Here is a 25,644-nt window from a genome sequence, read left to right on the forward strand (position 1 = left end):
AAAAAAAAAAAAAAAAAAAAAAAAAAAAGATTGTGGAGACCAAGGTTGTTTTGAAGTCTTCTAGTGGCTGCCCTTAGGGGAAATAGATGACAAATGTAGGTCTTTAAAAGGTGCAAGACTTTTAGTTAATGTCTTTAGGATTGGGAGGGCCGGGAAGGAAAAGATCTAGCTATGTACATAGAGATTCTTTACAGATGCGAATTTTCCCCCACAAAGGACAGCTTTGCAGGGCCATTTCGAGTTATGACAAAGAAACATGTTTTGGGGTAAAATATTTTGATTTTCTTCCTTGTCTCATGATGTTATGCCAGGGTCAAGTTGGAAAGTAAGTCTGATATATAGGATGAAATAAAACCCATCTGATGAGAATTTATGGTTTGTAGGACGTGACTCCCCAGACCCCTTAGATAGGAATTTGGGCAAGATTTTAAAAATCAGAGCTTAGTCCTCACAGCTGCTGAGCAGTGTTGGAGAAAGTCACCCTGTTGCCTGGGACTTGGAAATCCCTTTGTGGATCCCTGCTCAGTTCCTGCTCATCCCATGGATCCTACAGCTCCTACAGTTCTCTTCAAGCCCCTGTCTTACCTGTGCACATAACTCTTGGAGAAAATTCTCTCTGATTCTGCCTTACATAGAAAGCTTCCTCAGCTCCCACCCTCCAGTTATAAACTCCCTTGGCTTCCACTTTCTGCCGTAAGCTTCATCCCATTCCCACTTCCCTGCTTGAAACTCCCTCAGTTTCCAATGTTTACCAGCTAGGACTAAGCAAGGATGCATAGAGCAGAGGAAGTGACAGTAACAGTGGCTTTGAACCGTTTATTTCCTCTCGTAATTAAAAGAAGCTTAGAGTTGAGCAGTGCAGGGCTTCTGTCAGAGCAGCACGATTTGATCGGGCACCAGAGCCCTGTCATCTCCAGCCTGTGACATGAGTCTTCAAGCTTACCTCATGGTGCTGGGCTGCAGTCATGATCTGTATTCCAGGCAGCTGGAGGGCAGGAAGAAGGGCTCCTCCCTCTGTTGTAATGAGCCCTCCTAAAGCTTTCCGTGTGACACTTCTGCATCTCAGTGGCTGGAAGCTCCTTGTCTAGCCTCTCCTAGCTTAGGGAGGTGCGCAGTGTAGACTTTTTCTAGGCAGCAATTCTCAGTAAGTACCAGAGTTCTGAGGAAGAAAGGGAGGATGGGTCCCTGCTGGGCAGCAAGCAGTGTCTGCCCTCCTTCCCTCCCTCCACATACTTGCTGGGGTGTTCGCATCTACTCTGCAAGCTCCCATGACTTTCCTTCCCACTCAGCACATCCCCTTGGAGCCCACGTCCGTGCTGCCAATGGTAGAATGACACCCCCTCTTTAATAGCTCCCCCGGTTCCCTGGCTCATCATGTGGGTTTCTGGTGTAGCATCTAACGCTCTATGTTTGCCACTTGTTATTTATAATTATGTATGTTTTTCTTCTCTGCCCACCTGTCCTCCAGAATGAGCTCTTTGAGGATAGAGACCACATCATATTTATTTCTGTAGCTCTACATACAGTGCCTGGTCCAAGTGCCTTCTCTGTAAATGCTGTAAATGTAATAAATATTGAATGAAGACTTCTCTCTGAGCTCCTTTGAAGCAGTTCCAGGGTCTTAAATTGGGGATTTCAAGGAAATGAGGTCATTGGCCCATGAGCTGATGTCCTCTTCCATTCTCTGCTTTTACCAGGTTTATGGTATTTTCTATGCCACGTCCTTTCTTGACCTCTATCGCAACCCGAAGAGCTTGACTACTTCACTCCACAATAAGACGGTCATTGTTAGTGAGGATGAGCAGTATTTGTTTCTGGTAAGTTTCTTGTACCATTTCAGTTTTTTAAGGGATGTCTTAAGTCCTGGGCTCTGGGCTCAACCCAGAACCTGGGGAGCTCGCATACCTGGACTCCAGGATCGATGTGTGTGACGAGAGGCAACTTCCTCTTCTTCATAAGCATCATCGGGTTCTTGCTTGAAATACAGAATGAATGGCGCCACTCCGTTACGGCAGATTGATAACTTGACAGATGATCACAAGTATAGATAAATCAAAAATTTGTATCAAGTTCCACTTCTAGGAATTTAGCCTACATACTTTTATGTGTGCACCAAGATATATGGAGAAAGATACTTGGTACGTTATTATTACTTATGATAGCAAAAGATGTGACGCAACCTAAATGTCTATGATGAGAGGACTGGTTAAACATATTGTGATTTATTCATGCAATGGAGTACAGGGCAGCCATTCATAAGAAATATGACAACTCTAAATGTACTGATATGGAAAAGTCTCTAAGCTATCTTATTATGTGAAAGAAGCCACGAGCATAATATATGTGCCATTTTCTCAGTTGTATAAAAAATATTTGAGGAAGATAGGCTACATATACACATGCATATATGTGTAAGGATACATGTATGTACATATCCGTGCTTATATATGCATAGGGCATTTCTGGAAGGAAGGACAAAGACTCTTACCAGTGGTACCCCTTGGAAAATGATCTGGGGTAGGTGGGAAATTACTTTATATTTTATGTTGTTTTTTACTAACTGAATGTTAATTGTTGTCATTATTTTGTTGAAAAAATACTTTAATAAAGATTGCATAAGGCCATGATATATTTTTTTCCTATGTGTGTGCTTGGCCTTTAGGTCCGGGTGGTGGTACCCTACCAGGGGCCATCGTCTGACTATGTTGTAGTGAAGATGATTCCGGACAGCCGGCTTCCGCCCCGTCACCTGCATGTGGTTCATACGGGCAAAACCTCCGTGGTCGTCAAATGGGAATCACCGTATGACTCTCCTGACCAGGACTTGGTGAGTGGGCCGGGCTTCCAGGCCTCTGTGTTTATTCTTGGCATGGTTAGGGTGGGGTGGGATGGAAGGGGGTCCTCTAATGGGGCAAGAAACACAGGCCTGGTTTCTGGCGCTCAGCAGAAGGTCTCTCCCATTTCTGTCTGGACAAAGATGGGGTCTGTATAGGGACCTCTTCTTAACTGGCACTTCTCCATTATTCCCAGCTACCATTTTGGATTGTCCCTCTTTCTTCTCTGCTGCTCACATTTCCTTCCCTGAGCCTCTCACACAGGGATTAGCAAACAAAGGTCTGCAGGCCAAACACAGCCCCTTGCCTATTTTTTTTTTTAATAAAGTTTTATTGGAACCAAGTCATGCCCATTTGTATATATATATTATATCTCACCACTTTTGTGCAATGATCAGCAGAGTTGTTGTGGTGGAGACTCTCTGGGCCTCAACAGTTGTTGTGGTGGAGACTCTCTGGGCCTCAACGCCTACAGTATTACTGTGTGTGGACCCTTACAAAAAGTTTCTGACCCCTCTTTAAAAGGAGCATTGATCCTAAACAAAACAAAACAAAACAAAACTCCCATTTTTTCCTTGCTCTGGGCTGCTCTGCCCTCTGCCCTCTCTCCACTCCCCTTCATCCAGCAGTGGTTGGTTTAAAATGTTTGGTTGCTAAGACTCCTCTCAACTCGCCACTTCTTTGTTATGATTGAATTTCCTGTGCTTACTATATGCCCTGTTATTTTCCCTTGCCCCCATATACCTAGAAGCAGCCTGGGAGAAAGTAAGTAGATCCTTGCCCTTTAGAGCCAGGATTGAACACTTTGGTTCATTCTCTCTCCACCAACAACATCCATGAACTATTGCAGTGGTGGAGATATGGAAGTTGAGTACTGAGTTTGGATGTGCTTGCTTATTCCAGCCTACCTGCTGATGCCATGATAAACGTGGCCTTCCCTAGAGGGCTAAAAAAAATTTAATTGATAACTCTATGTGCGATTCTATGAGTGAATAGTTATTTTAAGATTGGACCTGGTCACTCCAAAGGCTTTCCAAAGAATGGAGTCAGAGTTCGGGACTCAAACTATGGTTGCTGTGGGTCACAGCTATTAATATACTGCATTGTCCACCATTGAACTACAAAGAGTAAAAACTGTCAGCTTTCTGATTATCATTCAGATGTTCTTTTTCGGTCCTAGTTGTATGCAATTGCAGTTAAAGATCTAATAAGAAAGACTGACAGGAGCTACAAAGTAAAATCTCGTAACAGTACTGTGGAATACACCCTTAACAAGTTGGAACCTGGTGGGAAATACCACATCATTGTCCAGCTGGGGAACATGAGCAAAGATGCCAGCATCAAAATTACCACAGGTAAGCAGGAGAGAGTGTAGAGGTCTCCTCGCACAGCCAAGTGCCCACAGTGCTGTGCCGCTAGACCTCCAGACATAGACTTTTCATTAGGAGTTTCACAGGAAGTGCAAATGCTGCCTTCAGTATCCCTGCAGGGGCAGCGCAGTGCAGAGGCTCCAGTGTCTGGGCTGCAGCGTGGTGGCCAGGCCACAGTGGGTGGGGAGTGGCTATCGTTTTCTATATTTTCTAAGCCTTTTTAACTCCTCTCACTTGTTTTGATATTACTAAAGGAAAAGAGGGGAGGGATGCCCAAGAGAGGAAATAAAACCGAATAGTTACCACTATGTAGCTGAAGATCTGAATGACAGGTTCTCAGTGGTCCGTTGTGGCAGTCTGACATGTCAAAATGGAAGGAGACCCATAGCCGGGCAGTGGATCTAAGGCAGTCAGGCTCAATTCAGAAAGCTAGTAGTAAGCTCAGTTGCTCAGACAGCAGGTATTATTGGGAGTTTTGATATTGGGTAATAGAGGCCCAGCCCCATTTATGCTAGTGGCATGCAGTGGGCCCGGGCCATGAGCCATCACCATTCCGGTGTCCTGTTTTCAGACAGAACTCCTTATGCCATCCCATTCCTTCCTCACCACCCCTCTAACCCACCCCATTTGTTTTTGTACACCCTTGGGTACAAGAGCTATTAAATTAAGTACTGTCCAAATTTCTTGCCTAAAGATGTTATAACAATAACAAAGAGATGCCAATTAAAGAATATCTACCACGTGCTAGGTTCTGTACTCAGCAGTCTATATGTTTTATTTTTTCCATAATCCAGCCCTCCAAGGCTAGCATTATTTAATCTCTCTTTGACAGACAAGAAAATGGAGTTTCAAATGTATATCCACTAACTGCATCCCATTTCATCTTTAATTTTCAGTTTCATTATCAGCACCTGATGCCTTAAAAATCATAACAGAAAATGACCATGTTCTTCTGTTTTGGAAAAGCCTGGGTTTAAAGGAAAAACATTTTAATGAAAGTAGGGTAAGTTCCTCCCTCATTCTCAATGACTTTGGAAATTTAATTGAAACGCTGTTTCAGAGATGAGCTCGTTAACAGCCTGCTGGCATAGATAGTGTAAAAAAAAAAAGGAAGGAAAAGAATAGGACATGGACATGAACTTGAGAATTAAAGGACCATTTTCGATGGGATTGCTAATTAGTGAAATGTTTATATTGCCCATTAAAGATGAGAATCTCTGCACTAAGCACTTTTCAATCCTGACTTGTCTTCCTCTGAAGAAAGAGAAATGGGCTGGAGGCCATGCTGTGCTTCCCGCAGAAGCTGCAGCTGGGCTGGGGCTCAGGGTGTCAAACCAGGAGCCCCGCCTATTCCACACTCACTGAGGGCGGGACTGTGGCTTCAGTACCAGGAGCTGAGCTGCATTCTCAGCCTGGCATCTCAGCACTCTCTTCCCAGAGAAATTACCGGGAGCAGGAGGTACTTGAAGATACCATGCTGACTTATGAAGAACACCTTGGTTTTGTTTGGTTTTGCTATTGGTAGGCCAATATGATATTCACAGCAGAAGACAGGGGAAGGGGAGTGAGACCTGGGAGTAGATTTACCACCCAAGGGTGGACAGATTCTTGAGTAAAGCTGGGTTGGCCCCAGTGATAGCAAAGCCTTAGCTAAATAGGAGTGTGATGAATCAACTATGGCTACCTGGAGATGCAGCATAGGCAAAGAGCCATGGGTTCTAAGTAGTCACCATGCAATGCCAAAGCAAAGTGAAATGAAAGTTGGAAAATTCTCACCACACACTCTGTGAGAGTTCTCATAACTCTTGCAACTATGATATCTAAATGGCTAATATCCTTAAATATAAGGAAAGCTTTCAAGTAAATTCACAATGGAAATATTCTAATTTTGAAGAAGGTACATGTAACAAAGCAGAAAATTCCAGCAGCAGTAAGCAAAAGGAGAAAAGTTCAACCTCACCAGTAATGTAAATAACAAAGAGGTAGCCCTGTCATGTTAAATTGGTAAAGATTTGCAGGGAAGAATATAACCAGTATGGATAATAGTTAGGGAAGTAAACATTCTGCGAATATAAACTGGTTCAACCTTAAGTAAGGCTCTTGGGTAATATCTATCAAAAATGTTAAAAGTGTTCAAACCCATTGATCCGGGAGTTGTAGGATTTTACTCTAAAGAAACAGTGTGCCTGAAGAATTTATGTACAGTATTTATGACAGCAAGAAAGAGGAAATGGCTGAAATGCCAAACAGAAGAGGATGGGTTAAATAATGTATGAGTGGTTGATGTTGTGTAATCTAAATTATTTTCTTTATAACCTTTATGTCTTTTACAAACAATCGACACCAAATATATATTAGGTGGAAGGTATTAACTGCTAGCTTATAGAAAAGAATGTGGGGATGAGATTCCAAGCAGGTATTGGGAATCCCAGTTCGGCAGCCAGTCGCCAGTAGGGGATCCTTCCTGGGTGGCTGGAGCCCGGCTCTTAGGTTGAGATTCTAGGTTAGTATTTCGTTCCTAGTGGAGGGTGTGGCATAGGCAGAGCATGTCCTTCTTCCCTTCCCTGACAGGGAGTTCAAAGAATTATATTAGTCTGTTTCCACGGTGCTAATAAAGACATACCCGAGCCTGGGTAATTTATAAATGAAAGAGGTTTAATTGACTCACATTACCACATGGCTGCAGCGGCCTCTCCATCATGGTGGAAGGCCAAGAGGAGCAAAGCCACATCTTACATGACGGCAGACAAAGAGAATGAGAGCCAAGTGAAAGGGGAAACTTCTTAACAGACCATCGGATCTCGTGAGACTATTCACGACCATGAGAACAGTATAGGGGAAACCACACCCATGATTCAATTATCTCTCACCAGGTCCCTCCCACAACACCTGAGAATTGTGGGAGCTAGAATTTAAGATGAGATGTGGGTGTGGACACAGCCAAACCACATCAAGAATAGACAGGTCAGTGGTGTTGGGATCAAGAGACTGTGATGATGCAAGAGGGCCCAATATGTGGCTAGAGATAAGGGATGGAGTCTTTTCAGGGGGATGGTGGAGAGTGTCAGTAGCTTTGACACTGGAATAGTTGGGGATCAGCAGAGAAGTCAGGTTGTCAGCCCTCATCCCAGCTAGCATCCTGGGCCAGGGCTGTCCCAAGGGTGACTTCTCCCAGCACCGGAGTCTAGGGCTCTAACTAGGAAGACATTTCATCCTCTCCTCCAGTGAACAGGGGCCTGATCTTATTTCAAGGCCAGGTTGTTGGGGAGCTGAGATCAGCTCAGGAGGAGCTAGAAAGCAAGGAGACAGGAAGTGAGCTGACAAGGTCATTCCTACGTATTGTTCTGGGGACAAATGTCCTGTCTTTTCTAATTGCAAGTTCCCCTTTCTCACCCCATTGCTGGAGTCCACTGCGACCTGGATTTATTATTAGTCAAATCCCATTACGGCAACCTGTTCAGATTCTTGGTGGCATTTAATATTGCTTGAGACAGGCAGACTGCTGAGCACAACTCTGAGTGTGGCTTTGTTAAAATGACTTTCCTGAGGGCCACAGTTCTCATTTCCACAGTATAGCTTGTAAGTGGGGGGCGGGGGGTGGCAGTTATTTGAGACGTTGGAGATGAGCAAATTTTCATTTTCTGAATCCAGTATCTCAGTGGTAATGTAAAAAGAACAAGGAGAAACCCAGAGCACTTTAGCATCTATAGCAGCCTGCAGTGAGGAGCTCACATAAAGCTGGAACCAGTAATCGACTAGGCTGTCAGTTTCCATATTCGACTTCCTGAGCAATCTCCTGTGTTTGTTTTCAGGGCTATGAGATACACATGTATGATAGTGCCATGAATATCACAGCTTACCTTGGGAATACTACTGACAATTTCTTTAAAATTTCCAACCTGAAGATGGGTCACAATTACACATTCACTGTCCAAGCAAGATGCCTTTTTGGCAGTCAGATCTGTGGGGAGCCTGCCATCCTGCTGTACGATGAGCTGGGTTCTGGTGAGTTGCGATTGCTGCCCGTTTCTGCCTGCAGTTCTGGGGAAATAGCAAGAATGTTGTATGATTTCATGACCACGTGTCTTTCTAAAACACCTTGAAGATATTCTCAGCTTAAAAGAAAATCATTTATATATCAGTTTAATCAGGTAGTGATGTATTTAACAAATACTTCCTGAGCTGGACATGGTACAAGAAGCTGAGATTACAGGGGGGACTGGATTCTGAACAGAAAGTGCAAGAAAGGCAAGGCTTTGTTTAAAAAGAGAAATACTAGGTTCACAAGAGTTTCGTTTGTTTTTTGTGGGACTTCTCAGAGCCTCCACCATGCTAATATACTCTGTGGGTCCCCAAGCCAGTAGATCATCTCTTTGTCATGGATTTTACATGTAAAATCATGTAACAGTGCGCACCCCCGCCCCGCCCCGGCTTCATCTTAGTTCTCAGCATAAGCTTAGGCCTGGAATTTGCCCTGGGATCTCTGTCTGATGTCTTATGCTGGGCCATGCTAGTGGTGGGAAAGAAGACCCTTCCGTTCATACAGAAAGTCTGCTTACATTAGAGTAGCTTGGCCAGGATTTCAACAAATGTTTTGCCACTGGTCTTTTTTAGTTCCATTTACTCTCAGCCAAGAACTAACCAGTGCTCAAGCCAAAATCTTGTGTTAGAGTTGTTAAATGTTCCGTCTCATAGTGTTTCTCAGGGTGAGATCTCGTGCAATATTTATCCTTGGCACCCCCCACTAAGAGAGGGAAACACTGCCTGCCACTTCCCTTGGGAGAATCACAACATATTAGAGGTTCTGAGAAGGTCCTACAAAACCCAGCAAAACTCTTGTTGACCTAGTATTTCCTCGATAGAGCCCCATTTTTAGGCAAAACTAATTGGCAACCTGTGAAATATGCTTTGGGAAAAATTCCTTTGCAGACCCCTCCTGGCCACCTTTATGGAACCAAGGTTGTCAGGCAGAGGGCTCTTGACTGACATCTTGCCCCTTCATGTTCACCTTCCCCTTGGAAGTGGGGTGGGGGAGGGAGGGCACTCGTTCCTGGAGCCTCCATTGTGCCGACTTCCTCTTCACTGCTCCGGCCCAGCACACCCGCTTCATTAGCCACAGCACAGTTGGAATAGGTTGGAACATATTAAATAAGATGTTGCTAGAGTTTTTTTCTGTCACGGAAATAATGAAAGAAATTTAAATACAGACATGAATATTGAATTGTTAGATTAGGCTTGCAAGAAATGGTTGTTCTCTGGCCCATCTTGATGAATACCCTGTGAGGGTGAATGCCTGGGTGGCGACAGAGCTTTCTACATGAAGCAGAGACCTGGCCTGTGCCACTTCTCCCGATACCAGGGAGCAACCCCAAGCCTGTTGAGGCTCCTCATGGAGACCTAGCCTGAGGGAAGTCCACTCTGTTTCCTTTGCCAAACGCTGATTCCTAGGTTTCATTTTCAAGTTCAGACATTCCCTGGGATTTTTAACATGAAAAGTCTACTGCTTTCGAGGAGACTGGCCCCTACCCCAGCAGGGTAGAAGGGTGGGGCATGGCTTTGCCCTAGAGCCCTGGTGGTACAAATCTATTAGTGACTCATCACAGAGCCAGTTTGTTTAAGTCAATAGGAAGGGGCCATCTGTGTTAGGTTATAAATGGCAAAACGGCTTTGCAAAGAGCTTTAAAAAATGTTAAATGTATATGGAAAGTTGTTTTCTCCCCCACTCTCTTTTTTACTTAAGTGAAAAACCTCGTAAAACTTCATGAGCTGTTAAGTCTGTATTGTGGGATAGGAATCTCGTTTGTATCACTTAATGGAGCTTCAGGTAATTGCAGTTCAGAGTGACTTTGGTGCCAAGTAGGGGGAAATAATTGCAATCTCGTTAATTAGTGGTCTGATTTCACATCCTCTTATGTAAGGCAAGCAAGTGGTCTTAAGTAATAATGCTAATGAAATCAATGTTGATACCCCAACAAAGGTCTCCCTTCCAAGAGATTATCTAAATAACCAACAAGGCAGTGATTAGGAGTCTAATGTAATTACCGTATTTGCATGCACAAGGCCCTTGGTCTATCAGCCCATAGCAAGTAGTCAGGAGGCAATCAGGCATCACGCACATGCAGAAATGTCTCATACCAGACAGGCAGTTTGTGCAGCTGTGGCGATCGCCCAGCTTTTTTTGGTGGGTGGGGCCTTGAGGAGTCATCTGGTCTGTTCTCCTGCCCTCAGGTGGGCTTATTGGTGGGAACTTTGCCTTGGCAGGTGCAGATGCTTCCGCCATGCAGGCTGCCAGATCTACGGATGTTGCTGCTGTGGTGGTGCCCATCTTATTCCTGATACTGCTGAGCCTGGGGGTGGGGTTTGCCATCCTGTACACGAAGCACCGGAGGCTGCAGAGCAGCTTCACCGCCTTCGCCAACAGCCACTACAGCTCCAGGCTGGGGTCCGCAATCTTCTCCTCTGGGGATGACCTGGGTAAGTGGGGCAGGGAAAGTCGGGTCTTCCTCCCAGGGCTGGCCCGCACACAGCCAATGACTTGAAGAGGAAACACCCACCCTCAGCTCCTCTTTTGACATTAGAGGAGCTCTTCATCAGCCAGTGATTTGATTCCGTGGCTTTTGGTTAAACCATTCAGAGCCCTTACTTTTTACCTTTTAAGTTAATTAAAATGTTGTATTCTCTTTGATTGTGTAGTTCTGGCCTGAAACAGGGAGCGTGCCTCAAACAGGAAGGATAGATAGGCCCCAGGCGTTGAGACTCCCAAAGTATCAGAAAATCCTCAAGAGATCTGACCCTGTCTCATCCTTCACTGACCTGGAGGTCTGACGTCTCTGAAGATCCTAACTCGAGATAAAAAATAATGCTTTCCCAATCAGCTTCTATCAAAGGAGGCCCTTTCCATCTTGCTGTTTCTCTTTCTGGTTGCTAGTGTAACCTCACCAGCCATTCTTTTAGGTACCTTAACACAGTGGTCCCCAACAGTTTTTGTACCAGGGACCAGTTTTGTGGAAGAGAATTTTTTTCACTGGACCAGCGGTGGAGTGGGGAGGGTTGGGGCATGATTTCAGGATGAGACTGTTCCACCTCAGATCAACAGGCATTAGATTCTCATAAGGAGCGCTCAGCCTGGATCCCTTGCATGCTCAGTTCACAATAGGGTTTGTGCTCCTGTGAGACTCGAATGCCGACCTGATCTGACAGGAGGCAAGGTGAGGCTCAGGCTGTAATGCTCACTGGCTCGCTGCTTGCCCCCTGCTCTGTGGCCCCGTTCCTAACAGGCCAGGTACTGGTACCGGTGGTCCTTGACCCGGGCATTGGGGACCCCTCTCTTAACACATAGCAAGGGAAAAAGTAAGAAATTTCCCGTTTTGAAATCTTTGCACCATGAAAACCCTAAATGCTAACAGAGATAGTAAGATAGTAATATAATAAAGTGGGTGTGTTACAAGGCTTCCCCAAACTTAGACTAATGACTGTGAATGTACAAGTTTATTTTTTTCTGTAAACTAGTTATAATTGTTTATCTATGTGTATAAAGACATTTGTATATTCCCCTTCACTGGTCGTATATTAGCTCTGTTCCCTTTCCTTGTCAGTTTCCTCTCTTGCTTAACAAGCCGGCACCTGGACTGCTTTGCGTAAAATGGGGTGGCTTCTTTGCTTCTGCTGTTGGAGGCAAAAGGAGTCGACCTGTCACGGTGCCCTGCGATAATCCCTGAGTGTCGGTCGACACTTGGTTGCACAGGATTATACCAGGGGTCACAAGGGGATAGGCATTAGTCTGGGAAGCTGTCCTCAAAATGCTTAAACCCCTCTAAGATCCTTTTTCCCGAGCAGTTTGGGTTCAGAAGAGAAAGCAGACACTGCAGTTCACTGTGCTAGTGTAGGGTATGGATAACTCAAACTGGGGAACCCAAACCACCCACTTAGCTTTTGAGTAGGTAATAAGATTCTTCTCCTGAGAAACTTCGTTTTCCTAATTTGGCTAAGTTCAAATGACCATTAAAATCAGTGTGAGGATCCGTCGATGGGTAGAAGGTGGCCAGGAGGGACCGTGGGAAGCTGGGCTGGGTTTCAGAACTGATTATGGTGTCTGCCTGGCTGTGGCGTTGACCTTCTCAGCTAGCGGGTTGTGGTAGGGTTGAGGGGTGGGTAAAGTGGTGGGATGTGGGGTCAGGTTAAAGTGTGTTGGAACTCATCAAGGCCTGACTGTTTTGTCTCTAGGGGAAGATGATGAAGATGCTCCTATGATAACTGGATTTTCAGATGACGTCCCCATGGTGATAGCCTGAAAGAGCTTTCCTCACTAGAAACCAAATGGTGTAAATATTTTATTTGATAAAGATAGTTGATGGTTTATTTTAAAAGATGCACTTTGAGTTGCAATATGTTATTTTATATGGGCCAAAACAGAAAACAAAAAAACAAAAAAAAAAAGGAAAGAAAGGAATGAATAAACGTTGTAGTAGTCAACTGTGAACTTCAAACCAGGTTGATCTGAGTAACCAAATTGCTTTGATTTGACATTAATGTAGTCTTACAGGGCTGTGCTTGCTGGGCATGCTTTTAAGTCTGTGAGATAATTTTGGTTCAGTAAATTGGCCAATCTTTTATTTTCTAAGACACAGAAATGTATTTAATAAAAACCTCGAGAGAGTGATGGGTGGAACCCCTTCTCCTTGAAAGTGTGCGCAGATATTCCATTTTGTTTGGATATAGTTTACAGGAAAGTGTGTGGGTGTGTTATGGGGGAAGGTTTCTTTATGTTATTTTGTTAATTTATTGGGACTCTGTGTAAGGTCAGGCTTTAGTGGTCATTAGACACCACATGTGTTATGAGCCCCTTACCCATAGGGTTGGAGGTGGGAACAGAAGCATTTTTTGTTGCCATTCCGGAAGTAATCCATTTTGATTCACTTGTGTGTCACATAATGGTCTTTGGCAGGAGAGAGCACTGAGTCACTGCCGGAGTTCAGTTAAACAGAGCTGCAGCTTGGGAAGCCCTGCAAGCCCACAGCTTCCTCTCTTATATTAATTGATGGAATTTTACTGTATGTGCCTCTGTACAAGATGTAGCTTTGAGAGCTACAAAATGATAACACTGCTTTATTACACACTGGTTTCATTGTCATTGCAAAAACTTACCCTTGTTGTAGGAGAGAGTTCTAGATCTGTGCCATGATCCATACACTGGCCAATAGAGTACATAATTTTCCATTTTCCATTTTTTGTTTTACTTACTACTGAAGGATCTCAAATGTAAAATTATGTATTTGGGTTGAGATGGCCACTTATTGTCCTTAAAAATCCATACTGATGTATGCAGTCATTTTGAATTGGGTCAGTGCCTTCTCGCTCTCTTTTTTTTTTTTTCTTTTCTTCCATCTCCCTCACCCATGCCCCCACCCAATCTAAAGAGACAGTGCTGTACACTCTCATAGAAATAGAGAAGATCTAAAACGTTGAGACTCCTCAATCCAGTTAACAACAGCAGGAGCACTAGAGTGTGTTCGTTTATTCTCTCTGTAAAACAAGCTGTGCTTTTTTTTTCTTATGCCTTTAAAATGCCACCCCTGTATTCAAACCATGGCCACTTGATAATTATGTAGAAGCCATCGTGGGCTGATGCCAACCCTTTAGGCTTAGCCTTGTAGGTACCAATGTCTAGCATCGTTGTGACTTGTACTGTATGATTCTCACTGAAGAATTTCCTTTCAGCTAAGAAGCAGTGAGGTCTGGGAATAGTCCAAAGTCATGTCTCTGAATATATGTCCTTGATATGCAAGCTTTGTAAAACCCCATCCCCGCTTAGGTGCGATGCATCACCTTCTCACAAGTGTTTAGTTTCTTTTAACCAAAAGTATCATTCTTGGGTGATAATATAGTTTTATTCTACTTAGGGATTGTTTAGAAAACAAAGAGCCAATTAAATTTTTTAGTTTTTAAAATTTTTATTTATAAATATACTGAGATGAGTATTTTAAGCTGTTGACCTTTAATTTGCCATACGGGTAGGGCTGTATTTCATTTTAACAACTGGTGGTAATGATAAGCCGCCTTCTAGTGTATTTTCTCTTCTTTCCTGTCACTCTCCTTTTTTAAGTTTTTTTTTTTTAAAGACTGGAATTTTTTTGCCTTTATCATGTCTTACTATAGAGATTTGTTCAAAACTCTGAGCCCTACCACCTCCCCTTTAATAAGCTCTTTAAGTAGTTGAATCATTAACAACCTGGTGGGAGGTAAGTCATTTAATTGAACCATTAGGAAGTGTATTTTCTTTTCTTTTTCTGCCAACTTTTTGGTGGCATTTGTAAAAGCTGATATAAAAGGCTCTGCGATGTTATTTTCAGTTGTTCCATAGGCAAGCCTTTTTACAGAGCATATGTCTCCAGTTGGCAGCTTGAGATATTTTCGAGCATCCAGTTCTAGCTACCAGTGCCTCCCAATGCTTAGTGCACAGTACTGTAGACTGGCCATCACCCCTCTCCTTGGAAAATGCCACTGTGCTGTTTGAGAAAAAGCAGCTTTTTAGGGCTAGAGTATTTTATATAAACAGAAGAGCTAAGTTCCTGAAGACTAAGCTAGATAGATGCAGCTATATGTAAATTGTATATTTTTATGAACCTTTGAAGCACACACTCCTGTTTCCCTCTGCGTAGCTTTGTGGGGATTTCATGTATATATGCTGTCTGAAAGAATCCAGAGGTTGGAGTGCCAATAGGAAATGAAAAAAATGCCTCGTATTACGGGCAGCCTTTGAAGGCAACCAGATAACTGTCTTCATTGTGACCAGTTGGAGTCCCTGCTTCCTTGTGAAGAAGGGGCTTTTGTACCTTGTTGGAGATGCCACCTCAGAAGTTCACACCGTGCAGGAAAGAGGTTTTATTCTCTCGCGGTGTACATTAGAATGTCAGATGCCTGCATCCATGTGGACCACGATGGGCCTCTAAAATTTGGTGGGCAGGGGGTTTGCTTATGAGTTTTCTCTGGAAGCCGATTTTACTCCTGGGTGTATTGAATGCCCCTTGAGCTTTATGAGATATGAGTCCACATGGATAAAATGTCAGAGAGTGAAGTTCTACAGAGGATATTCCAGGAAAAGGCCATGTCTGTGCAGTCCTAGTTCCAGACAGGTGAGAAGCTCCAGGAGCGACTGGCTACCTTGACAAGCTGGGTACATAGTTATTATTCCGGGTAACTGGCTGAAACTTTGACTTTTGAACAAGTAATTCCTGGGGTTCTGTCTTTGGTAGCATCACCAGGGATATTTGGGTAGGACGGACAGGGGACACACAGCTGCCTGTTCTCTCCTGCCCATCATGTTTGGCTATACTCAGCAAAAATTTAGGGAATGTAACCCTTCTCAAAACTGGCCATTTTCAGGGGAGGCTTGGGAGAGCAGTAGTACGGTGAGCCCCTTACAGATGAGCACCCACTCCTCCTTGGCGAATCCTGCCTTCAGATGCTTACCCAGTGGTCCCTGCATCTAGTAAGATTATATTTCCAGTACACTTCCTTAGGGCAGAAACACCATCCTGTCAGGTTTGGTCAGTTCCTTCTCCATGAAGGGAGTCATGGTGAATTCCTGAAATTTTTCTTCCTTCTGCAGACAGTTGGAGGGGTCCCTTAGAGGAGGCATCCAGAGACATAACCAAACTGAATATCACCCCATATTGATTTTCGGACTTGACTCTCAAACTCTGTGCAGAATCTTGTGTTGGGATTGTATCTTGACATTCCTGTCATGTTATTTTTCTTAACTGGAGTGTGTGCTGCCTTTCAGGTACAATTTTTGTGTAATAAAAGCCCGTGCATTAAGTTTATATAGACTACCTTCTATGCAAGACTGAGATATGGAATAGGTAGCAAGAGATATGTGCTGTCGGGTACATGGGCGGTAAGTGTGTTTTCAGATGGAGTGCCAGCGCCGAAAATGGGTTGAGGGAGGATGGGTTGCAGATATGTTTCTGCCCACTAATTTTGAGCAGCCATATTATGAATTAAATCATCACAGCCAAGTAATAACCCAAGAATGTTATTAGTTTCATGTGTCATAGCTCAAATGGAATAAGCATGGATGCTGGAGTGGAACATTATCCTCAAATATTCTATGTCACTTCTCATTTAAAGACTTGTTATGAACTATTAGAAACTTTAGGCAAAATCAAAAGTATTTGTGGCAAAATAAAGGCCTATTCTACTCTTATTTAAAGTGAAACACTGTATACTTGTTTCTCTCCAAAGTGAAATTAGGTATTTATCATTTCAATTGCCTCGATAAGTTTCCAAGTCACTGAAATCTGCTGAAGGTTTTACTATATTGTTGCACAATTTTAAGATAATTTTTGTCTCAATGTCAACTTTTTTCACTGAATAAAAATTTAACTGGGTCAAGAAAACACCTATTTGAAAATCCACCGTCTCTGCGTGTCTTGAGTTGTTCTTTAGAGTGCAATAAAGATGGCTAATGCAGTCTCCAAACCCCATTTGACTGGTCTGTTTTAAAGCGATGTTTATTTCATAGATGAGAGAACACTAAGCCCTGGAATAATTTTGTTATTAACAAGCTGGTCTCAGATGGTGGATCCTTGAAGAACACGATGCCTTTGTGTTGGCTGAGGAGGGGGGAGATGTGGTGGCTGTTTTGAAGTAAACAGAATTATTCCGTAGGGTCAATGACTAAAGTAGCTCCCTTAAATCTGTAGCTACATTTGCTAAGAGACAGTTTGCTAAGAAGGCAATTTTCAAATCTAAGAGAAGGAACGCAGCAGTATAGATGAGCTGTGTGTCTAAGAGCACTTCCACGGGTCTCCATAGACAGTCCTGTGAGGAGGGCTGCCTGTACCTCTTATGAGCAGCTGAGTGGCCAGTGGACCTGTAAGTGAGGATTGGAGGCTGTGGAACTGGGTGGGGGAGGGAGGCAGGTTTTTAAGAATTTAACAGGTCTTCTGGTATGCTGCTTTTGTTTAGACAATGAGCCAGAGCCAAACCCTGAAGTATTAGCATCCGGTTTTGTGAATGAAGTAAAGGAGGCATAGAAAAGTGAAGTAATTTAGGAGAAACCAGAGCATAAAAGGCAAAACCAGCCTTCCATCACTGGTGTTTCTGATTCCAGATCCTTTTCTGAATCACGGTGCCGCAGCGCCTCACGTCACCATTCAGTGTCACAAAGAACGCGTTAGTCCAACATATTGCACCAAGCGAAATCCCAAGGGGAGACCTACCACCTGGGTGAGTCTCCTTGGTCATGGCCTCACCCTTAGGTTTTCAGGCTTAGATAATTTTTGTCAACACATGATAGTGAATTCATCTCTCATGGCCAAACACACCTTAACCAAACTCAGGATGCTGATATTGCAACGTCATAATGTCCATTTGTTAATTCACCCTGGGAAAGTGTCCTGTCCCTTACAGTGTCCACATGACCAGTGCATTCTCTCCCTGTAGGGAGATCTATCCCAGGAGCCAGTCACCACCAGAAGCTTGCTTGGAGAGCAGGGGCAAATAATTTTAAAAGTAGGAGGAATCTGGGTTAGCATAGTGGTTGCCCAATAAATAATGAATGGACAAAGGCTTGACACTCTGCAACGGGAACCATCTACTCCATATAAACTTAGTATTTGAAACCGTCAGATTGCAACACCCTGTATCCATTTCTATTTAAAAAGATCTTGCCGATGGGATCTAATACTTCAAGTCCATGCACTGTGGTTCCCCTGGACAGGGCTTGGGCACTGCCCACATCAGTCACTGTGACTCATCTCTACATGTCCTGTTGTTAAGTAAGCTCCCCCACTCATGAAAACATTCTATAGCAAAATGAATGCATTTGAACTGAGTTTGAATCGAATCTTCCTGGCTGAGAGCCACATTCTGACTACATCCGTCAGCTGTGATTATTGGGTTCCCCAGCCCACAGCAAATTGAACATGGGTTGAGGCTGCTAAAGGCAGCTACTCCGAGTACAATAGAAGAGAAGCCACGAGTTAGAGTTAGACTGCTGGAAAACCTATGTGAGAAATAAAGGAACTCCAGCAAATATACTTATTGGGAATATTTAGCATAAAACCAGAGTCCTACACAGTAAGTAGCCCATCCAATTAGAATAATTATCATTCCCTTCCATTGAACCCCTATTCTTTGCTAGTGACTATGCTAAACTCTCTCTCTCTATATATATATGTGTGTGTGTGTATATATATATATATATAACAATATATTTTATAGGAAAGTTTATATATCTTGTTATATATAAAACATCTTTTTTCTTTTAAGATTAATACCTAAATCACAGAAGCACTTTTATGAATTAAAATAGGTGTATATATACATATATTTATATACTTATAATATGTTTATATCATATATATACCATGATATATGATATATAATTATATGTTTATATTATATATGATATATACTATATTATATATAATATATATTAATATATAAATTATATTTATATATAATATATAATTATAGATAATATAATATATGCATATATGCATATATAACTATATGTGGTATATGTTTATCCCTTTCATCACTTGTTCTGTAATAAGTGGGACGGGCATCTGTGACAGTTCTGCTGTGACAATGACTAAGTCCATCGTGTGGGAGTGTGCCAGACACCTCTGTCACTTCTCCCTTAGGTCTTAGTTCCAACGCACAAAGACAAATCTTGAATTCCAGATAGAACTGAGCAGGATCTTCTTCCCCCCCTTGTACCCCTAGGAGCAGTTTTAAATACAGGCTTACTCGGAAGACCAGTGGAACCAGGGGTTGTTGCTGCACCACCAGCTGTGTGTCTCCTTCTCTTATCATTAATACATATATTTATACATTATATATAAATATATTTATATATATTATATAAGTATATATAAATATATAAATATATTTTAATATGTTAATTCCTAAAAAGTGCTTCTCTAATTTTAGATATAATCTTTCCTTTAAAGAAACAAGATGTTGTTTTAAAAGAAGAGTAACTTCTCCAAGGTCTCACATGTATTAAAGTGGAAGGGTCAAAATAATCTAGATTTATCGCATCCTTAAACTCCTGCTCTTAGTTGTCATGCTGTTTAGCCCTGTCAGTATAACATTAAGTGATCTGCAATAGTGATATTTAAAGGATTCCCACTAGAAAGATTAAAAACAATGTTTGGAGACATAAAGAAGTATACTTAGATTTCTTTGCACAACCATTTATGTGGAACACAGTATTACCTATGGATGGTAGATCAATGAAGCCTTTTTTATTGGAAAACGTTTTTGCAAAGAGTTAAATAATTAGGAACATGAAGGATTCTTTTGCTTTGCAGCAACCCAGTTACATTTTATCAAAATTCTCTGCATCTTTGGTTAGGAACTAACCAAAATTTTATTCACCTTTACTTACTTCTGCAGTGAGGTACATCATCACATGTTCTATTAGGGTGATAATTGGGCTAGCATGAGACCATCAAAAATCCCAGCAAAAGGAGGTGGCTCCCATTCTTTTCATCCAGCCCGAACTGGCTTTGATGCTTGTGGCCCATTAATTTTAAGAGATCATGTGGAGGGTAATTTGAGCCCGCAACAATTTACAGAACAATGATGTTATGCTTTTTAAAATGCTAATGTTACAATTGTAATGTGGCAACCCTATTTAATGCCAAAATGACAATTGGTAATGTTTGGGAATATTTGTATGAAAACAATGACATTTCATACTTAAAACTCAGCATCAGCAAACTTTGAGGAAGAAAAAAGACGAGGATTTAAATGTAAATCAGCCTTTTATGAAATTTGCCCTTTGGTTACATGCCAATCTGTAAAGCCTTCAGGATCTATCAAAGAGGTTTCATAATTAAAACTTGTTTTTCAGCCTCTCTCTAGCAGAGGCAGAACTTATTAGTTACCCAGGGATTGATCAAGCCCTAGATGGTGCTGAACTACTGTCTGGTGTGTGTGTTTGCAGCTATGTTTGATGGAATTCTTCATAGACAGCAGATGACCAACAAAAGAACAACCTGTTGGTTTCATAAATACACCTTATTTTGGACCCCAAACTGCTTGACTGCTCCTAAGAATTAGCACATTTTCAAAGGAGAAGTTTTGTTCTTATTGAGGTGATTCAAGAGAATGCATTTAAGACTAATGACTAGGTTCCGAAAAGGTGGTCCAAAAATATCTTGAGCAAGGGCAGCACTGTAGCAATAAGTAATAGTATTTTGTAATAAGTAGTAAGTAATTGCTGCTTGCCAGACACTGTTCTGAGGGCTTCTTATATGTTAACTCATTTAATCTTCACAACAGCCCTTTAAGGAAGGTATTATTATTCTCATAAAGAAATGGAAGCACGGAAAGGTTAAGAAATTTCTCCAAGGTCACAACAGCTTCTAAGTGTCAGAGCTGAGATATGAAGCCAGGTAACCTGGCTCCAGAGTGCTTTCAGTTACTTCACTGCACAATCCTCCAAACAACCCTTTTGAGAGCACAGTTTTGGATGTATACATTAGGAATTTATTTTAACCAGCCAGTTTACCTTTTAAATACAGTAATGTTCTGTTAGGGGGTGGATTATAGAAGGAATTTGAATCCATTGTAGACATTTTTGGAAACTGAAAGCAGCCAGAAGGAAGATTTCCAGGTAATCCCAGAGATGATGGCTGTTAACATTTGGTATGTGTCACTTTATCGCTTTGTTCTGTATGAGTGACGGCATCTGTGACAGTTCTGCTGTGACAATGACTAAGTCCATGTGTGGGAGTGTGCCAGACCTCTGTCACTTCTCTTAGGCCTTAGTTCCAACCACAAAGACAAATCTGAATTCAGATAGAAGCTGAGCAGGATCTTCTTCCCCCTTTGTACCTAGGAGCAGTTTTAATACAGGCTTACTTGGAAGACCAGTGGAACCGAGGGTTGTTGCTGCACCACCAGCTGTGTGTCTCCTTCTCTTATCATTACGGTCAAGTGCTTTGAGTCATCTTCCACTAAGGGAGTTCCCAGGAGGATTCATTCCAGTCACCTCGTTACCTCTGGCTCACCAGGTTTTTACTGTTCAGTGTTTTGCTGCTCACAAGATTGGGAGAACAGCTATCAATACATCCCATCAGTGAAAGTAGAGAACAGAAGTAGACATGAAACAGCACAACATAGGCATGTAAACAGACGATGGATCGCAAACATATTTGTCACATTAAGCGTGTTTAGGACAAAAGGAACCTGACTTGCCAACAAGGAGGTGTCGACTCTGGGGAGAAGTAGTGGATGGTCTACAGTCTGCTAAAGGCTCAGTGGTGGGACTGGTTTGCAGGTTTCTGTGATGGGGAGGGAGGAAGAGAAAGAGATGAAAGGAGCTTTGGAGGTATTTAGTGTTGGATGGTGAATACTTTCTTCATTTCAACTCAGAATGGGAATGTGTTACATGGCAAGATGGTTTTCCTTCGTATTAAATTGCAGCACACCAATATTATAGAGATTATTATGCCAGAGCTAGAGGATGTAAAATTTGGATTCTGTGTGAATGGATGCTGAGCCTTCTGCTGGGATCTTATATGTCTGCAGTCTCCAGGATACAGTATCAAATTCAAGTAGGGGAAAGAGAGAGTCCTGAGGATTTAGTAGTTTCTGGAGAAATTAAAGAGTAAAGTGAGGTCTCAAGGTCTACTTGGCAAGATTCAAAGCTCCCTGGTCAATTAGGGCACTGCATGCATAGATCCAATACCAACATTTACTCAGGAAATACTTATTGACTACTTCCTCTGTATCCAGTCCTATCTTTGTCCTGGAAATATAATGTGGAATAAGACAGGCATGATTCCTGCTCTCCAGAGCAACAAATAATGAAACCTCAGGGTCGAGAGGCCATTTTGGGTCTTATGTAGGTAGTATAAATGATTTGATAAAAGAGGAAATGGAAGATAAAGATGTCAAATGACTTGCATAAGAGCTTGGCTCATCAGTGAGCTAATCAGTTTTAATCCAAAAGCTCTGAAGTGAAGCCTGTGCTGTACACCCTGTGACTCTGTACTGGGATGGGGGAGTAGGCTCCAGTTTGATTTCCAGCCTAAGTCAGGCTGCAACTCAACTTCTCAGAGAAACCTTCTTCTCTGGTGCGGAAGAGTGTGTTGTTGTCTGTTTATCCAGATTTTATTAATAATGTGGTACCTTATTCCCCTTGGCCATTGTTTTTTATATGTAGACTCTTTCTCAAATGGAAAAAGGGATGAATGGAAGAATCCCAGTACCCAAATACTCTCCTGTAACCTGACACTATTCTGTTATTTTATATTAGGGAAATAAAAGCTGATTGTAATAACAGCAAAATGTACAAAAGTAGGCAAGCTTTTTGTTTATAAAACACACATAGAAAATACATTTTGAATAACCCATCTTTTAAGGTTTTCCAGAATTTCTCAGCTCCCTTTCTAAAGGGAGCACAGGTAATATGTCCATCTTAACCATTTCACCCTAAACTCTGTAATTCATACTAAAAATGAGTTTCTAAACCATAAATTAACAAGTTGATCTTCCTCCTTGCTCTGAACACCATAGGTGGGATTCCTTCTCCTTGACTCTTTTAGACAGCCCTCGAATCAATGGTGCAAGCAGTTGCATCCTACACCCATATGGCCTGTTGGTACGAACATAGCATCATCCCCTGCACAGTAGAGCAGGGGATGGAGTCCTTCCCTGAATGCTTTTGCTTGTCAACTGCTACAGCAGGGGTACCAGCAGGATGGAAAGTGAAGAATGCATCCTTGAGTCCTTCACTGAAAGGGCAGCTCTCTTCTGCTCAAGTTGGGCTGTGTGAAGGAATGGCATGTATACACAGGGCCTGAGGTGTGATCTGGTTTCTTACTAAAATAAATCACACTGGCTGGGTGCGGTGGCTCACGCCTGTAATCCTAGCACTTTGGGAGGCCAAGCAAGGCAAGTGAATTGCTTGAGGTCAGGAGTTCAAGAGCAGCCTGGCCAATATGGCAAAACCCTGTCTGTACTAAAAATACAAAAATTAGCTGAGCGTGGTGGCTTGTGCCTGTGGCCCCAGCTACTTGGGGGCCGAGGTGGGAAGATCGCTTGAGCCCAGTAGGTGGAGTGATACCCTGCCTCAAAATAAATAAATAAATCACACTCATTGCAGAGATTTGTGGCCACTGGAACCCTCTGATGGAAAATCTATTTTACCTTCTTACCTGGTAAAATTTCCCCTAACTTCTATTTTGGATGGCAAAACTAAGTTCTCTAAAATGAAAGACCAGTGTCTATCACTGACACTATACTGCTCTGAATTTACAGTTATTTTGGAAATGTTTGTTGGGTGGATGGATGGATGAGTGCATAATGATCCCTCCCATTTATGGAGGACCAATGATGTGCCAGGCATTGCCATACCACTAAACTTGAAAACTCTTTTGGAATAAATATAATCATCCGGTTTTACATAGAAGATAAATCCAGTTTTGAGCCCAGATCTATCTGGTCCTTCCTGGGGTTAACCCCACTGTGCTAGTTAGCAGATGGTCTGTTTTATGGAACCGACATTTACTTGAGTGTTTCCTGTATTCAGAGGTTCTGGTCGGGGGGTAGATTGAAAGAAGACAAAGTAATTTTGTCTTACAAGAGGCAGCAAGCCATGACAGGAAGAGTGAGCCCAGAGATTTATGTGATTTTTCCCTATCTCCTTGCATTAGTGTGGAACCATTAGGAAATATATATATGGAATTGGCTCACATAATTAAGAAGGCTGAGAAGTCCTACATCTACTGTTTGCAGGCTGAAGACCCAGGAAAGGTAGTTGTGTAATTGAGTCCAAAAGGTGAGAACCATAGGAGCTAATGGTGTAAATCCTAATCTAAGGACTGGAGACAATGAGATGAGATGCTCCAGCTCAAGCAGGCAGGTAGGGAGCACAAAAGAGTAAACCCCTCCTTCTTCCACGTTTGTTCTATTCAGACCCCTGATGGACTGGATGATGCCCACTCTCACTGGGGAAGGGATCTATTTTAGTGAGTCCACCAATCAAGTGATAACCTCATCTGGAAATACCCTCATAGACACACCCTGAAATAATGTTTAATCTGGGCACTTTATGGGCAGTTAAATTGATATATAAAATTAACCATCACACTCCTCATTGAAAATGAGATACACACACACACACACACAGATTAGTCTGTTCTATACAGCTACATGATCTTTAAATTTCTTACTGCTGCAAAATTTGGTGATAGATTGAACAGGTTAGAATGAATGGACACATTTTCAAGACGTAGCAAATTTTCGGAATAAGTGCCAGACTGAATTAGTCCTTTGGAGGCTTACTCTTTCAAGATTTTTAGTTTCTTTGCGCTGGGTACGTAGTTCCTCCTTTAGCTCTGAGAAGTTTGATTGACGGAAGCCTTCCTCTCTCAACTCGTCAAAGTCATTCTCCGTCCAGCCTTGATCCGTTGCTGGTGATGAGCTGCGTTTCTTTGGAGGGGGAGATGCGCTCTGATTTTTTGAACTTCCAGCTTTTCTGCCCTGCTTTTTCCCCATCTTTGTGGTTTTATCAGCCTTTGGACTTTGATGATGGTGACGTACTGATGGGGTTTTGGTGTGGGTGTCCTTTCTGTGTGTTAGTTTTCCTTCTAACAGTCAGGACCCTCAGCTGTAGGTCTGTTGGAGATTGCTTGAGGTCCACTCCAGACCCTGTTTGCCCGGGTATCAGCAGCAGAGGCTGCAGAAGATAGAATATTGCTGAACAGCGAGTGCTGCTGTCTGATTCTTGCTCTGGAAGCTTTGTCCCAGGGGTGTACCCTGCCATGTGAGGTGTGAGGTGTCAGTCTGCACCTAGTGGGGGATGTCTCCCAGTTAGGCTACTCAGGGGTCAGGGCCCCACTTGAGCAGGCAGTCTGTCTGTTCTCAGATCTCAATCTCCATGCTGGGAGATCCATTGCTCTCTTCAAAGCTGTCAGACAGGGTCATTAACATCTGCAGAGGTTTCTGCTGCTTTTTGTTAACTATGTCCTGTCCCCAGAGGTGGAGTCTACAGAGACAGGCAGGCCTCCTTGAGCTGCGGTGGGCTCCACCCAGTTCGAGCTTCCCGGAGGCTTTCTTTACCTACTTAAGCCTCAGCAATGGCGGGCCCCCCTCCCCCAGCCTCGCTGCTGCCTTGCAGTTAGATCACAGACTGCTGTGCTAGCAATGAGGGAGGCTCCGTGGGCGTGGGACACTCCAGGCCAGGTGTGGGATATAATCTCCTGGTGTGCCCTCTGCTAAGACCCTTGGAAAAGCTCAGTATTAGGGTGGGAGTTACCCGGTTTTCCAGGTGTTGTGTGTTTCAGTTTCCCTTGGCTAGGAAAAGGGATTCCCTTCCCCCTTGTGCTTCCCAGGTGAGGCGATGCCTCGCCCTGCTTCACCTCAGTTGAAAATGCAGAAATCACCCGTCTTCTGTGTTGCTCGTGCTGGGAGCT

General features: G+C 42.8%; 1 protein-coding gene across 1 annotated transcript in view; it reads left to right on the plus strand.

Moving 5' to 3' along the window:
* The window catches only part of SORL1 (sortilin related receptor 1), a 187,750-nt gene extending 171,134 nt beyond the window's left edge, over positions 1 to 16,616 (plus strand). Inside the window, 7 exon segments of the mRNA XM_017863726.1 lie at positions 1,698 to 1,817; positions 2,663 to 2,827; positions 4,015 to 4,189; positions 5,101 to 5,207; positions 8,017 to 8,209; positions 10,466 to 10,678; positions 12,428 to 16,616. Coding sequence (XP_017719215.1) covers positions 1,698 to 1,817; positions 2,663 to 2,827; positions 4,015 to 4,189; positions 5,101 to 5,207; positions 8,017 to 8,209; positions 10,466 to 10,678; positions 12,428 to 12,495 — 1,041 coding nt within the window. The 3' untranslated portion in view covers positions 12,496 to 16,616.
* The last annotated feature ends 9,028 nt before the right edge of the window (positions 16,617 to 25,644 follow it).

Source organism: Rhinopithecus bieti, unplaced genomic scaffold (assembly GCF_001698545.2).
Source record: "Rhinopithecus bieti isolate Rb0 unplaced genomic scaffold, ASM169854v2 scaffold_70802, whole genome shotgun sequence".
NCBI classification, from domain to species: Eukaryota; Metazoa; Chordata; class Mammalia; order Primates; family Cercopithecidae; genus Rhinopithecus; species Rhinopithecus bieti.